The 16,702-nt window shown below is 41.4% G+C and overlaps 1 protein-coding gene across 2 annotated transcripts in view; it reads left to right on the top strand.

The window, feature by feature from the left end:
• Nr1h4 (nuclear receptor subfamily 1 group H member 4) overlaps nt 1-9,124 on the top strand; it is a 36,845-nt gene extending 27,721 nt beyond the window's left edge. For both annotated transcript variants that reach the window (XM_048357444.1, XM_048357435.1), the window contains exons 8-9: nt 6,064-6,177; nt 8,506-9,124. In XM_048357444.1, the coding sequence (XP_048213401.1) occupies nt 6,064-6,177; nt 8,506-8,744 (353 nt within the window). In that variant the 3' untranslated portion in view covers nt 8,745-9,124. The remainder of the gene's footprint in view (nt 1-6,063; nt 6,178-8,505) is intronic.
• Nucleotides 9,125-16,702: the final 7,578 nt, after the last annotated feature.

The following is a 16,702-nucleotide window of genomic DNA, read 5'->3' as shown; positions in this document are numbered from 1 at the left end:
AATTTGTGAAAATAAATATTCAGGTCTCTGGCTCATAATAAGATACATTTTCCAAATATCAACCACATATTGTGACAATAAAAACCATCCCAAGTCACATGCTGCTTCGTATTTTATTATCTATAATGATGTTTCTTCCATTTATTAATATTTATGAATTTCCTTCTCCCGAGTGGATATTGAGAACATTGCCTCTTCCACATAACATAAAAACCTGATCTTGCAAGATGACCTTTCAGAATAACTTCTAATTCTTATGCTAATGTCACACATTCTTATTTCTATTGTACATTTACTTCTAGAATAACATAACCTCTCAAAGTTACCTTGTCTATGCCTACCAAAGTCTTTATAGAATATAATGTGAAATTTCTTTTCTTATTCTTCAAACTCATACTCCTTTGTTTTCTATGATTAAATCTCAATTCTACACAAAGATCCTGTCTCCTGAGTTGCTTTTACTTACTGGGAACTGCTGTGTTTATTAATGCTAATTGAGCCTTCAGGAAATGTATCTAGCACCATTCCTGGTCCAGTTGTTTTTACTCACTCAATGATTTTATTTTTAATGTAGTATTATAATGCAAACTGTGCATCTAAGCTGAAAGTTTTAATAAAAATAGGAGCAATCCTATGATGCCATAAAACACAATAGGATTAAAACAGGCTGGAAAACATAAACACATTTACATTTTTACAGTAAGGAAATTAGTAATAATCTCTTACTGACAAAAGCGACTTGTTCTATTCTTTTCAAATATGAATAACCTCTAAAATTTTGTTCTTTTTTTCTTAGCTTTTTAATTTTAATCCACACAATAGACATAAAATAGGTAAGTATTTATTAGGATGACAAATATCTCAAGATTTTTGGAATGTTCCATCTTTATGCAGATTATCACTACTGTTTCCAATAGCATCCATAGTTGAGTGTTATGTTCTTGTTATGGACTTACAGAGGCTAAACCACCTATCCAAGGCCATAGAGCTATTAACAGAGGGCTAGGGAATGAAAAACCAGCACTCCTTTGTGTAAGTTGCTTATATCATACTATCCCTCACACTAATATGTGTCCATCTTTGTGTATGTGTGTGTGTGTGTGTGTGTGTGTGTGTGTGCGTGTGTACCTTCCTCCTAGGGCCTGAACTCAGGGCCTGGGTGCTCTCCTTGAGCTTGTTAGCTCAAGTGCTCTACCACTTGAACCACAGCTTAACTTCTGCCTTTTTTGGTAGTTAATTGGAGATAAGAGTCTCAGACTTTCCTGCCTAGGCTTGCTTTGAACCACAGCCCTTAGATCTCAGCCTCCCGAGTAGCTAGGATTACAGATGTGAGCCACCAGCACCTGCCTTGATCTCGCTTTTCCAAGTGTTCACACAAAACTTTGGGGGATGGATCACTTGGTGCTCAATTATAAGACAGAATCTCCAAATGAGGAGAAGCATTAGAGCAATGCAGGAGTCCATATTTCCATTGTCTTTTTTTTTTCCTCAGTTGTATTCTCCAGGTCCTTAGTACATGCTCAGTTTGGGATATTATGTATTTACTTATGTATCTGCCTCTTCCATGAATCTGTTAACTACTTAAGGACTTTGTATGCTCAGCACCAGCACAGATTTACAAACATTGATGACATTTGTTGATTGTCCAAAACCTTGAAAACCCCTAAACAGGCCTAATTTGTGCAGATAATTTTTAACCACTAAGACTAGTGCAAAAGTCTACTTGCTATTGAAAATATTTTTAATATTTCAAAGTTCATAGCAACCTTTAAAAATTAGTAAGAGTAAGACACAAATGACTTACTTGGGTAGATTTTAGGTGTTGAAATATTTCTTAGCACCCCAAGAATGTTTCCATTGTCTTAATGAGATCCTTTACCTCACTTTTACAACTAGGTCACCTCATCACAAGGAATGAGCAAAATATAATATTTCCTAGTTTAATAAACATTGTTATTTATGATTATGAATTTATTAGCCACAGAATGCTTTTTTTTTTTGGTCTTTTCAGAGGCTCAGTCCATTTTGGTTACTCAGTTTTTCCTACTAAATTATCTATTCAACTCTTGAAAAAATGGAAACAAGAATATATTTTTAATTTAATTTTTAAAAATTTGAATTTTTTTTGTAGCAAAGTCTTGTAGTTGACTTAGAAAACAGCCCCCTCTTGTGACCAAAAACAAAAAAAAAATCAAGCTAATTGGTTATAAGAGCAAACATGAAACACATTTTGAGCAAGAATTCAGAAAGAATGAGGATGCAGGAAAATAGGCAAAGGGTTCCCCCTTCAGGACAATGATGTTATTACACATTTGTTAGTTACTGTTTATGCTGGCATGGGTATTGTGACAGTTTACTAATGACCAGAACATACTGATATTTCATCTATCCTATGGGAATATTATTCTTGAACTCACCTTTTTTGTTTCCTACATTTTCTCTATGTTTATTCTTTGACTTTTACAACATACAGAAGATGGAATAATAACAAAAGTAATATTTTAATATTCCCCCAATATTACAAACTGTAATGAGATAATTAATGAAGATTATATGTTTGGAGAATGAATGGGAATCTAAAGGATAAATGAGATAGACAATTAAATAATCAAAAATGATTTATAAAAACTGAATACTTGCAAGTCACATGTCTTGAATATTATCTTCAAACCTTATCTACTGTGTGAGGTTATGATGTGGCCACCAATGATTATTTTAGGGAGGCAAAGCTGACGCGTGTAGTCTAACAGAGCTATAGGAAATGTAAAGATTGTCATTTTCGAAGATTGAAACAAAAACTTGGTGAAATAAGACAGATCTTAGTTGGGCTTTTATAACTAGAAAAGTCCTAGTACAAATCACTGTTTTTCCATTTTGTATTCCTCTCCAGTAAGATGTGGCATGACTTTAAAAAGAAATAATGGTAAAGTCAAAAGTAGACAAATTTAACCTATGATTAATATGAACTGAAGTAAGATGAGTTAGTATGTTACTTCCACTCACCCGAATAACAATAGCTATTTATGATTATCTGCTCTAACATTTTTGAGGACTTATTATCAGATAGGATTGTGCTAAACATTCTCTATTAGCCCATGTAATACTACCATTCTGCAAGTCACATTTCACAACTGAGAAAATGAAAGCTTAATAAGTTGAAGCCATAGCTAAAGCCAAGATATGGAGTGATTTCAGACGAGATCGGGCGCGTTCAGGGTGGTATGGCCGTAGACTATGGAGTGATTTCAAACTCAGAGCTGGTTCATAACCTTTCAAACTATTGGAATCCAGACCTGACATTTGTGACTGACAGACATCAGTCCCTCTCATTCTCACTTGTATGGAGTATGGCCGAGGGTGTTCTCAATAAAGAGCGCTCTTCCACATGATATAATTGCCAAGTTCATTCAACAAAGACTGTGTTGTGAATACAGCCCACTGGAGTCAATTACAGAATCGAAAGTCCAGGGCAAAGTGTATGATGTGGACTAGAGAGGGAAAGGTCAAGAATTCAGTTAAGGATTCTTCAGATCCTTCTGAAAGTGAGACTTTTAAAATCTTTTCTGATAAGCTCACTTTGTGTAAAGAGTGCCTTTAGATGCTCATTGAACCCTTTAGAATACAGAGTCAAATTGTATTCTGCTTTTGGTTCATCTAAAGCTCTTTAACTATAGAACTAGTTTGGGAAGGAATCGAAAACAGCCTATTATCATCTGAGTCAAACTGAATTGTTTCTTATTTTGTGCCAATGCTGAGGATTTGAACTCAGGGCCTTGTCCCTTGCTTGGCTTTTTTTCACTCAAGGCTAGCATTTCACCATGTGAGCTACAGCTCCACCTCCCACAGGCTGAATTGTTTAGGGAAAGAGACAAGATCTCAGGAGAAGACAGCAGCTTAGTCAGCACCCACCAGCTTCACTACACCATGAATCCACATCTCACTAGCTATATGTCTTTGATCAAGGTAAATAGCTCTCTGTATCTACCTCACGGGTGGTAATAGAAGGAGTGATTAGAACATAAGAAGTACTTAGAACAGTGCCTAGTGCTAAGAGTACTGAGTACTGAGAAGTACTCAGTAAATATGAATGGCTATTATTACTGTCTTGTATGACAAGCCAGGAGAAAGATCCCAGAGGCTCCTATGTAAAATGGAACAGAGTTAAAACTATGCCAAAAAGCATCAAGAGGTTTTGAAAGCATGCATGAAGTAGAGGAGAAAGCGTGTCATTGGAATTTCAGGAAGGTTATTCTGGTATCTGGATAGAGAATGATGGACGAGGAATAAACTAAAGACAGGAAGACCAGGAAGAAGGGAGGTACAGCTGGGAATATGGCCTAGTGGTAAAGTGCTCATTTTGTATACATGAAGCCCAGGATTCGATTCCTCAGCACCACATATATAGAAAAAGCCGGAAGCGGCGCTGTGGCTCAAGTGGCAGAGTGCTGACCTTGAGCAAAAAGAAGGCAGGGACAATGCTCAGGCCCTGAGTTCAAGCCCCAGGACTGGCAAAAAAAAAAACAAAAACCCCAAAGCATGGGGCTGGGGATATGGCCTAGTGGCTAGAGTGCTTGCCTCGTATACATGAGGCCCTAGGTTCGATTCCCCAGCACCACATATACAGAAAATGGCCAGAAGTGGCGCTGTGGCTCAAGTGGCAGAGTGCTAGCCTTGAGCAAGAAGAAGCCAGGGACAGTGCTCAGGCCCTGAGTCCAAGCCCCAGGACTGGCCAAAAAAAAAAAACAAAAACAAAAAAAAACCCAAAGCCAAACAAGAAGGGAGGTACAGTCATCCTGGTGACAAAAGATGGTACTTAAAGTAAGTCAGTGCCACGGCTGTGTAGGCAGGAGAGAGTGGCAGTTGAAGGGGAACAAGTAGAAGAATCTAGAAGACTAAGCACCCGAAATTCAGTTTTCAGGCATAGACAACTGGTTAGATGAGGACATCAGTCATGGAGAATGGGAATTCCAAGATAGGGGCAGATCTGGAGGAGGATTAGGAGGGTTTGATTCTTCTGTACATGATGTCTTTGATCTTGGACATTCTACATCTGAAGAGAATTTCCAAGTATCCATGTCTTGTCAGCAGTGGGTAAAATAGGCTTGGCTCTTCAGGTAGCAACCAGTATCCTTTCCAGAGGATCTTGACCCAGCTGGATTCAGTGGTTCAGGCCTGTAATCCTAGCTACTTGGGAGGCTGAGACTGGGAGGATCCAAGTTTGAGATCAGCCAGACAAAATGTTCAGGAGACTCCATAGAGTGCTGTCATTCCGGTTGTGGCAGGAAGTATGGATAGGAGGATGGCTCGGTCCAGACTAGCCAAAAAACGAGGCCCAGCCTCAAAAATAACTAGAGGCTGGAGGTATGGTGCAAATCATACAGCACAAGTCTAGCACACATTAAACCCTGAGTTTAAACTCTATATGGTCAAAAAACAAGAACAACACCTAGCCTACTTTTGAATAGTGCTGGAGCTGTTAGTAATTCTGAACTGAAGAACAAGAACTTTTTTAGTTGTATCAGAGGCCATAGATATCAACATTAAGAAGATTAAGTGCCAGCTAGAAAATGATTCCTTCCTCTTTGTCTCCCTCACTCCTCCCTCCTTCTCTCTTTTCCTCCCTTCTTTCCTTCTTTCCTCTTTCTCACAGTACTGGAGTTTGAGTTCAAGGCTTCAGGCACTATTGTCACACCAGCAGCCTGGTTTTGTTTTCCATAGCTATATTCTATAAACCTACATCTCTCATGCACCCGGGTTATAGAAATCTATCACCACATCTGGCTTGTTTTTAAAAGATGGACTCTCCCTAACATTTATCGGTATTGCATGGGGTGGCCTTTAACTGCAATTCCAAATACACCTGGTAAAATCACAGATTAGGCTATATCTGGTCTTCTTTGCAAAGTTCTGTTTTGCCTGAGGCCTATCATATACAGTAATTACTTGAGTAGAATTGTGCAAATGAGGTAACTATTATGATGTATATAAAGTGTTTCCATTTGTATGCTTGCCGATGGCTTCAAAACTTTCCAGAAACTGTAGTTTCTCAACGTTTTCTCCTAGGTATCTCTGATGAATATATAGCACCTATGTTTAGCTTTTATAAAAGTGTTGGTGAATTGAAAATGACCCAAGAGGAATACGCTCTGCTGACAGCCATTGTCATTCTTTCTCCAGGTAAGTTCAGTGTTGCATTTTGATTTCTATACTGTTTGTTGTTTGCTCAGTATAAAGTCATGTTGATTATGTTTTTTAAAAAAATCTGAAAACCACACAGGGAAAACACAAAACAGCCTATAACTATCGTTTGAGTGGGATAATCGTTAGCACGTTGATAGGTCTCTCAGTACTTACTGAATATCTACTAGGTACTAAAGATAGTTCCAGACATGGAGATGCAGTAGAGTGCAGATCCCAGCAAGCCCCCATTCTAGGGTGGTGAGGCTGATGATAAATGAAGCAACAAATAAAAATATGTTCCCAGGAGGTGGTGCACATTACTAAAATATAGTGTTTTCTTTTTTGGGGCGGGGCAGGTAAGGAAAGAAAGTGGTAAGAAAATGCTATTTTCATTGGTAGTCAGTCTAAGTCAATGACATTTGAGTGGGGTATCAGTGAAATTATAGACTTTATAACATAATAGAGCAGGTGATATCTTTAAAACATTCACATTTTCTCAAAAGCTATTTTTCAAGCTATTAAAAAAAAATCATACTGTTTTTTTTTTTTTTTTTTTTTTTTTTTTGGCCAGTCCTGGGCCTTGTACTCAGGGTCTGAGCACTGTCCCTGGCTTCTTCTTGCTCAAGGCTAGCACTCTGCCACTTGAGCCACAGTGCCACTTCTGGCCGTTTTCTGTATATGTGGTGCTGGGGAATCGAACCCAGGGCCTCATGTATACAAGGCAAGCACTCTTGCCACTAGGCCATATCCCCAGCCTAATCATACTGTTAAATTGGGCATGGTTGCCCATGCCTGTAATCCCAGAACAAGGAAGTTGAGGCAGGAGAATCATGAGTTTGAAGACAACCTGAGTTACATCATGAGACTCTGTTTCAAAAAATGGAAAAAAAATACTGTGGAAGTTTGTTGTAAAGTGTGTATTAGATTGTATTGAATGGATGTACAATTACATAGCAGTATGTTCCCAATTTTCTTGTTTTAAACACAGTTGAATATCTCTGTACCTAAAATTAAGTAGTTAATTAAAAATTAATTGAAGAGATGCGCCACCAATCTCAGCTCAAATGTGTCTATTTTCAAATTTAATATTTTGGGAGCAAATATCGTGTTCACGATGTTCAAACATCACTACAAAGTTAGCTTGAAAGCATTTTGTTGTTGTTATTGTTACTTTGTTTTTTGGTTGTGTGTGTGTCTGTGTGTGTGTCTGTGTGTGTGTGTGTGTGTGTGTGTGTGTGTGTGTGTGTGCCAGTCCTGGGGCTTAAACTCAAAGCCTGGCCACTGTCCTCAGCTTTTTGGCTCAAGGCCAATTCTCTGTCACTTGAGCCACAGCTCCACTTCTGGCTTTTTAGCGATTAATTGGAGATAAGAGTCTCAGGGACTTTCCTTCCCAGTCTGGCTTTGATATTGAGACAGAAGCTATTTTTTTTTTACCTTTTCACCGATTATTATAGTTATAAACAAAATTATGATTTACAAGAGGAAATCGGTTTGGCAGAAGCTTCTGAAATTACACATGTAGATCCCTCTGACCCAGGCATTCTACACCTAGGAAGAGTCCCTCCAGGAAGCATGCGGGTGCTAATCTCTGGGTTACTATCCAGGGCTTTGATTGTGAAGTTTCTAGAGAGTACAGGATGTTCTCTATGTTGATCTACCGTAGTTTCATGCATATTTGTGTGTGTGTGTGTGTGTGTGTGTGTGTGTGCGCGCGCGCGCGAGCACATGCATGCATGCATCTGTATAAATTAAGTTGAACACTTTATAGAAGTTGTTGTACAGGGTAAAACAATTGTAAATGTATTTTTCCAAAAAGTTAGCATTCCAAAATTATACCCAATGAATGCGCTTCTGCTTTAACGCTTGCATTCTTCTTCCCTCCCTCCCTTACCTTCCTTCTTTCCTTTCATCCTTCCTTCCTTCCTTCTTTCCTTCCTTCGTTCATCCCTCCCTCCCTCCCTTCCTTTCCATTAAAAATTATCTTTAAGGGGCTGGGGATATAGCCTAGTGGCAAGAGTGCCTGCCTCGGATAAACGAGGCCCTAGGTTCGATTCCCCAGCACTACATATACAGAAAACGGCCAGAAGCGGCGCTGTGGCTCAGGTGGCAGAGTGCTAGCCTTGAGCGGGAAGAAGCCAGGGACAGTGCTCAGGCCCTGAGTCCAAGGCCCAGGACTGGCCAAAAAAAAAAAAAAAAAAAATTATCTTTAAGTCATTATACAAGGGGAGTTGAATTGAACATGTCAGTTTATGAGTACCATGCATCTCAATCAATGTCACCGCTTCCATCCTTCTTTTCATTTTGCTATTTTATTTTCCAACACAGATAGACAATACATAAAGGATAGAGAGGCAGTAGAGAAGCTCCAGGAACCTCTGCTTGATGTCCTACAAAAGCTGTGCAAGATTCACCAACCTGAAAACCCTCAACACTTTGCCTGCCTTTTGGGTCGCTTGACAGAGCTGCGGACGTTCAATCATCACCACGCCGAGATGCTGATGTCATGGAGGGTGAACGACCACAAGTTCACGCCGCTCCTCTGTGAGATCTGGGACGTCCAGTGACCAGCATCCCACGGGAGGGCGAAGGGCCTCACTTCCTTTCTTCTTTGTAATGTAAAGCTCATGTATGGCTTTCCTTTATTTCATTTGTACGAGGTTTCCCTGAAGAATGTCGATGAATATTTATGTAGTAATTATATAACTTCCACAATTGTAAATACGAGCTAGACAGAATTGCTTTCTCTACACCATATTTTACAAGGCTTCAGGGAATCCTACATTCAAATTGGCATGCCCTGTTTGCCTAATTAAATTGATGGTTACTTCATTTCTACTTATTGAACTAGGGAAAAAAAAATCATCTTGTTCTCCATCTTACCATATTGCATATATTTTATTAAAGAGTTGTGTTCAATTTTGGCAATAAACTGAACATGATGGCAGTAGGCTTTTCTGTGGGAACCAATATTTCTTTCAATGATGAAAGATATCCTACTGAATCTGCTGACTTGAGTGGGGCTCATTCACCAACCGATAAACTCTCAAAATATAACTGGGGATTGTCCCAACCCTGAAGAAGTCATGTTAAATATTCATTTATTTTTAGTAGCCTTGTGATCATTTCATTTCCCTTGAAATTCAAAAAGAATATCATATTTAAAAGTTAATGATCTCCACCTAAACTATTCCCCCATGCGATCCCTTTCTTTATGTTTAGCATACCAAATGCTGGGACATTCTCTTAGAAGTGCTCACTGCTGGCTGCAGTACATAGAATTTATTGTTTGTCATTTCTTTCACTTTTTGAAAACACTTCTACAGCTGGGTGCACAGCTGTTGTACATTTTCCCCCAACCCCAAGCCGGAATTCATTCATTTCCTTCCTTCATTGTTCAACTGCTCCATTCTTCTCCCCATTATCCTTTGGCAATGACAATAAAACACCTTCTATAAATAATAGCTTTAAACCTTCCTTCCTCCTGAAGTCAGCCAAACTGGTGCTTGCCTAGCAAGCAAAGAATTTTTGCATTAAAAATGCAGAAGATCCCTGAAAATACATAAAGGATATATGCATTTAAAAAATAGCAAAATATAAAGTAGTCAGTGGAAAAGGGAATGGGTTAGGGTAAACATCATTTGGCAGCCAACTGGAAGCCATGTACAGGACAAGGTATGGGGGAGGGGTGGGGTGATCATAGTGGTGCCACCATTTATGGCGTTTTCAGTCCTGGGATAAGCTAGCAAACAAATTGCTTTTGAAACAATCAAGCGACTGATAATAGTGAACAGTCTGTTTTTCTTGCATTTTCTGAGCTATTCTAAAGACTTGTTGAGCCAGAGAAGGACATCGTGTTGGGGGAGCGGGCTTGGGGAGTCAGTCCAAGTGTCAACATGAGATTAGTATGTATAGGACAGAGTGAGCCCTGAAAGATACTAAATCTGGAGTATGAGTTTCAGAACTGAGTCAAACTGAACTTCAGGGCATCAGTTGCCATCAGAACCAGTTGTTGTTCTTGTGGAAAAATACACCCACACGGTTGGTACTGCAGGATTGTGGTTCCAGCTGAATTTTTGTGAGACTGTAAGGGAAAAACATCTAATATGCAAGACAAATTAGTACAAACACAAAAAGCTGGCTCAAGTATATAGTGTCTGACTAGCAGGTACAAAGGTCCTAAGATTCAAACTTCAAAATACATACATATATACATACATACATACATACATTCTAAATTTCTAGGTAAAATTCATTTTCTGGAGTCCAGTATTCTTTCTAGGCCAAGTGAGAGAGGCAGATATAGGAATTTCTTTGCTTTCTTCCTTTTTCTACCTTACAAAGGAAGGTGTCTCCACTCTAGGTTAGGGACACTATCAATAACTAGGGGGATGAGTTGGGGCTACTGCTACACATCCTATAGCATACAATAAATAGCCACGAGTCAGAACCGTTACCTGTTCCCAAATGTCAATTGTTCTGGGTTAAGAAACCCTGCCTAGGGGCTGAGGATATGGCCTAGTGGCAAGAGTGCCTGCCTCATATACATGAGGCCCTGGGTACGATTCCCCAGCACCACATATACAGAAAATGGCCAGAAGTGGCGCTGTGGCTCAAGTGGCAGAGTGCTAGCCTTGAGCAAAAAGAAGCCAGGGACAGTGCTCAGGCCCTGAGTCCAAGGCCCAGGACTGGCCAAAAAAAAAGAAACTCTGCCTTTTCTTCTCCATAGTCCATTTAGGCTACTATTATGCAAAACAAACAAACCAACAAAAACCTGGTTTAGCTTCTAAACCACAGGAAGTTATCACTTTCCATTTGGGAACCTGGGAAGTTTAAGAGCAAGTAACCAGTGGATTTGTCTCTGATGAAAGTCTGCTTCCTGGGTCATGGAGGGCACCCTTTAGCGGTGTCCTCAATATGGTAGCTCTCCAGGATCTTTTTTGGTTTTGTTTTATTTATTTATTTTTGCTGTCCCTGAGCTTTTGTGCTCAAGGCTAGCACTCTCCTTCTTTGCCCTCACACTTCCACTTCTGGCTTTCTGATGATCAAAATTCTTTACCTCCCTCCCTCTAACTGAAGTATGTGTTTTGCCCTTCGTGCTGTATGTACATTTTATGTCACAGGAGATCATACATCCTGGGCTGCTCATACTGGGCTTGTCCGTGTGGCTTGCTTTAGGCAATGGAACACCACCACATGTGGCAGTGTACCAGTTCAGAGTCCAGGCCTTACAAGACATCACCTGTCTCTTCTCACTTGCTCTTACACTTCTGCTGTTTACCATGAGAGGAGCTTGCATCGAACAGCTGCACGTCCCCAGAGGATGTTATTTAAAACCTTAGATTATACTTGGCCTGCTGTTAGAGAGTTCTGTCCTAAGATTTTTTTGTTTGTTTGTTTGCCTTTCCTGGGGCTTGAACACAGGGCCTGGGCAGTCCCTGAGCTTCTTTTTGCTCAGCTAGCACTCTACCACTTGAGCTTTTTCTGTGTGTGTGGTACTGAAGAATAGAACCCAGGGCTTCATGCATGCTAGGCAAGCACTCTACCACTAAGCCACATTCCCAACCCCTATTTTTTTAAACAACATAAGCCAATATGTTATTTTATTAGAGGATTTTTTTCTATCACATGTAAGTAAATGTGATAGAAGCTTTATACTTGGATGAAAAGCCCATTAGAAATAACATACTTTCTAGGAGAGCATGGCATAGGTTACACTGATGATATTTGTAACCACATTTCATAGATAGATTACAGCAGAGAGGAGCACATCTCTAAGCTGTTGTTCTTGCTAAGAACAACAACTGTGTTTGTTAAGAGTTTTTTCTCTCTCTCCAGATATAAACTAGTTTCATTTCCTAGTGCTCCTGCATTATCACAGGGCTGGCAGCTTATTTATTTATTTTTTATTTTTGGCCAGTCCTGGGGCTTGGACTCAGGGCCTGAGCACTGTCCCTGGCTTCTTTTTGCTCAAGGCTAGCACTCTGCCACTTGAGCCACAGCGCCGCTTCTGGCCGTTTTCTGTATATGTGGTGCTTATATGTGGTGCTGGGGCATTGAACCCAGGGCCTCATGTATATGAGGCAAGCACTCTTGCCACTAGGCCATATCCCCAGCCCCAGGGCTGGCAGCTTAAAGTGCTCATTCATTTGCAGTTTTGATGCCAGAAGTCTAAAATCAAAGTGTCAGTAGAGTCAACCTCTCTCTGAAGGCTCTAAGAAAATAACGTTCCCTTGCATCTTCCAGATTCGGACTGCCCTATCATTCCTTGGTTTACACAAGCAATTCCTTGGTTTATACATGCTGTACAATGAACGTTTCTGTCTTCACATGGACTGCGTGTGTGTGTGTCTTTGTGTCTCTCTTACTCTCTTTGGGAAGAGATACTGGGGATAGATATTCAGGGCTTTGTACTTGCTAGGAGAGCACTTATCTCTTGAGTCATGCCCCCAGCCCTTTGTACTCTGGTTATTTTTGAGACAGGGTCATACTTTCATGCTCATGCTGGCTGGGAATTAGATCCTTCCTATTTTATGCTTCCTGTCACAGCTGGGATGACAGGCATGTGTTATTGCACTCAGATATTGGTTGAGATGGAAGCATCTTGAGCCTTTTTTCCTAGTTTACCTCAAATTCTGAGCCTCCTGATCTCAGCCTTCTGAGTAGCTAATAGCACAAGGATGAGCCATGAGCCACCAGCACAGTTTAATCTTAATTGTTCATTATATCTGTAAAGACTCGATTTGAAATAAAGTCACATTCTGAGATCCCAGATGGACTCAGGTAGGGGCTTTGTGGGGGACATTATCTAACTCGTTACATAGCTATAACACAACACCTCCACACTAACCACAGCCATCACTATAGTAAAATTTCACAATAAGCATACTCCATAGGCTGACATTCAACAATTTTGAAGACTAAACACACAAACACACATATACACACAGACACACACACACACATTAAAAAATTGGCAATCCCAAAATGCAGAACAAAAGAATCCAGAAACCAATCATAAGCAAAATAAAATCAACTACTGAGTATTTTAATCAATACCAGCATTTTTGTAAGGTTGTGAAAGTCAAATTTTATTTCTATTTACAAATTTTTTGTTTTGTTTTGTTTTGTTTTGCCAGTCCTGGGCCTTGGACTCAGGGCCTGAGCACTGTCCCTGGCTTCTTTTTGCTCAAGGCTAGCACTCTGCCACTTGAGCCACAGCGCCACTTCTGGCCGTTTTCTGTATATGTGGTGCTGGGGAATCGAACCCAGGGCCTCATGTATACAAGGCAAGCTCTCTTGCCACTAGGCCATATCCCCAGCCCCTATTTACAAATTTTTAAAGAACCCCTTTTATAGTCCAAAGAACTTCTTAGGTGGATGATTATTACTATTGGAATAACTTTTAAAATATGGATTTCTAACCCTCTAGCAACTGAAATCAGAGCTAATAGACCCTGTGGTCTGATGGAAGCAAACAGGTAAGTTTGGCATGTTACAACTAAGACAACTGCAAGTAAAAAGACAGCCTCTAAAACATGGCCATTAACCTAACCACCAATTAGAAAGCAGGCACATGAAAGGAGATTGCAGCTTATGGAGTGGAACCCTCAATTACTAATTACAGTGTTAAAAGTCAGGGTAAGAAGATGGTCAGTTTGCTTAGGGCACAGAGGAGTAACTGAGAATCAATGTAAAGATGAGGTGGAGAAAGAAGCAAGGGGAACTTTACATGAAGTCGAGAAAAGCAACAAAAATCAAGTAATTCGGAAGGGAACACTTTACCCGATCCTACATTTAACCAGTGAAGAGCATTAACTCAAAGAAGAGTATTTCGTGCAGGTTTTAGGTCTTCCCATCACTTGCTACAATGTGGTGTGTGATATGTGTAAGCTTGTGTGTGTGTGTGTGTGTGTGAATATATCTCAAATTGAAGTTTTATCTTTAAAAATATTATTATAAAAGGGATGTACAGGGCTGGGGATATGGCCTAGTGGCAAAGAGTGCTTGTCTCGTATACATGAGGCCCTGGGTTCAATTCCCCAGCACCACATATGCAGAAAACAGCCAGAAGTGGCGCTGTGACTCAAGTGGCAGAGTGCTAGCCTTGAGCAAAAAGAAGCCAGGGACAGTACTCAGACCCTGAGTCCAAGCCCCAGGACTGGCAAAAAATAAAAATAATGATAAAAAAGGGATGTACAGAGGGGTTACAGTTACATTAGCCAGGTAATGAGTACATTTCTTTTTGGACAATGTCACCCCTTTGCATTCTCCTAGTTTTTTCTCTCCTGTCCTCATCTACAAGTTGAATAGTTGATTTTCAACATAGTGTTTAGAGAGTACTACTGCTTTATTTGCAGTTTTAATTTTTAACAAAAGATATTCAAATATTTAGGCACAAGAATGTAAGGCAAAATATCTGACAATGAATAGCTCATTAAACACTTTCTGAATAACATAATTCACTTTTTTTTCTTTTTAAATTTTTATAATGCTAAGGACTGAACCAGAGTTTACTTACTATGATTTTCTAGTGAAGTGTACATGTTTTGGTTTTAGGGTTCAGCCAATTCAGTTTAAAGCCTCACCACAGTTTGTCTAAATATGGTAGGATATAAACTGCCCTCCAAAACAGTGCAAGTGTTTCCTCTTTCAGAGACTTTTCATTCAGCCTTCGCTTGGGTTGCTGAGAAATATGAATGTAGACATGGCCTTCTTCAATTTAGTTTCTTCAGCAAACAACATTTGTTTTATTTTTATTAAAATTTTGGTGGCACTGGGATTTGATCTCAGGGCCTGGCATTTACTAGGCAGCCAGCAAGGTAGGACTAACCATGAGGGTAAGGATCTAATACATAAAACCGGCTTTTAGTCAATGATTGCCTCTCTATAAATCAACAAGCCACACTTAAAATAGGAGTTACCACAAAGCTAGAACGGCTGGCAGTAACATGGTTACATTGTTGCATTGACATCCAGTCTCCACGCCCCCCGCCCCCCCCACCCCCGCCTTCCTGCCCCATTTGTTTCCTGAATGAAAAGCACACATCCTTTTGCTTGCAGCTGGAGTCCCCTCTAGAACTACAGAATCCTCTCCCTGTCTGGTATCCTTGGAAGAGGGACTTCTTCCAGAAAAAGTTTCTGCTTATAGACCCTCATCCCTGCTGGCATACTTTGTAACTGGACGCATTGGTACAATCAGGACAGGAGATGATTCAGGACTGGGAATGGCTCTAAACTCAGCTGGAACCAGGATAGAGATCAGGTTCATTCCATCGCTCCCGCCTGTCAGGACACTCGGGGGCTGTCGCTGTCACCGTCACCGAGGGGCCAGGAAAGGCCATGGACTCTTTCTTACTAAGTCACTGTTCTCTGAGTAAAACGTGGGGGCTAGCCAACCAGGACTTCCAGCCTGGGCAGGTCAAGTGCGGAGCAGACCGGACACCGAGGAGGACTCCCGGACCCTGTTCTCCCCAGCCCGCGCGGGGCCTCAGGACCACGCCCTCCCAGGGTGCGTGGGGCGGGGCCTCACGACCACGCCCCCACATTCTGATTGGCTCCTTCAAAACAGGCGGCGGCACTCGGTAGCGAACCCTGAGGACCTGGCCGGCGGCGGTGACGGCGGCGGTTTGTCAGGGGCGTGTCGCCAGCCCAGCACAGATTGAATCTAAGTGTCCTGCCCGGGGGACGTGGACTTCTCGCGCCTGGCCTGGTGAGTGACTTCTTAGTTTGTCTTCTTTTTTCCTTGCCAACTTTTCACTTATGTTCTCAGGCGTTTCGCCCTTCAGCCCGAGGCCTCAAGCTTCTGCGGAATCCTTGTGTGGAGGGAGGTTCGGAGAAGTTTTTTGATTGGCTGGCTGCGAGAGTCGCGTGCTCTGATTGGTTGCGAGCGCCGTCAGTCAAGTTGCGCTTTGCCCTCACCCGGCTGAGTGGGCGACCGGGGCGACAGGTGTGTGGGGGCGGCGGGGCGGGGCCGGGCGCCTGCAGGTGAGGGGGTATTAGACTCAGGCTGCGGGCGGGGCCTCTACTTGTTCAGTTTTTACAGTCCAGAGGGAGCAGAGGCCGAAACTAGGCACCTTCATCTCCTAGCGCCTAGCAGGGACGGTCATAAGATTCTTTATCATCCCCTTAGGGTGACCAAAAAAAAAGTCGCTGACTTGGGGAAGAGACGGTCGCACAGCCTTTCGTACTCATACTCTCCAAGTCCTGCAGGGCCCGCCGCGTCCAGATTGCGGAACTGGGGAATACTACTGGACCTTGCACAATGCTTTCTTTCCCACCTACACTCCTCTGTATGAAGACTACCTCGTGGGAGGCTCGCAGCTTACCCCGGACGTGCAGGCCGCTCGCTCCCCGTACCCTGCCTGCCTCGTTGCTTTAGCATCAAGAGATTGAAATTTATAAATTGAGAGTGTTGCTTTTTAGTAGGAGATGGTGGGATGTCCTTTTTTTTTTTTTTTTTAAAGTGATGTGTTTTTGCAAGCCCAGTGTATGTCAGAGTTAAGGTTTTGCTTACTTGGAAGAG

The sequence above is a fragment of the Perognathus longimembris genome, chromosome 1, assembly GCF_023159225.1.
Source record: "Perognathus longimembris pacificus isolate PPM17 chromosome 1, ASM2315922v1, whole genome shotgun sequence".
Taxonomy (NCBI): Eukaryota; Metazoa; Chordata; class Mammalia; order Rodentia; family Heteromyidae; genus Perognathus; species Perognathus longimembris.
This window is presented reverse-complemented; position numbering and strand designations above follow the sequence as displayed.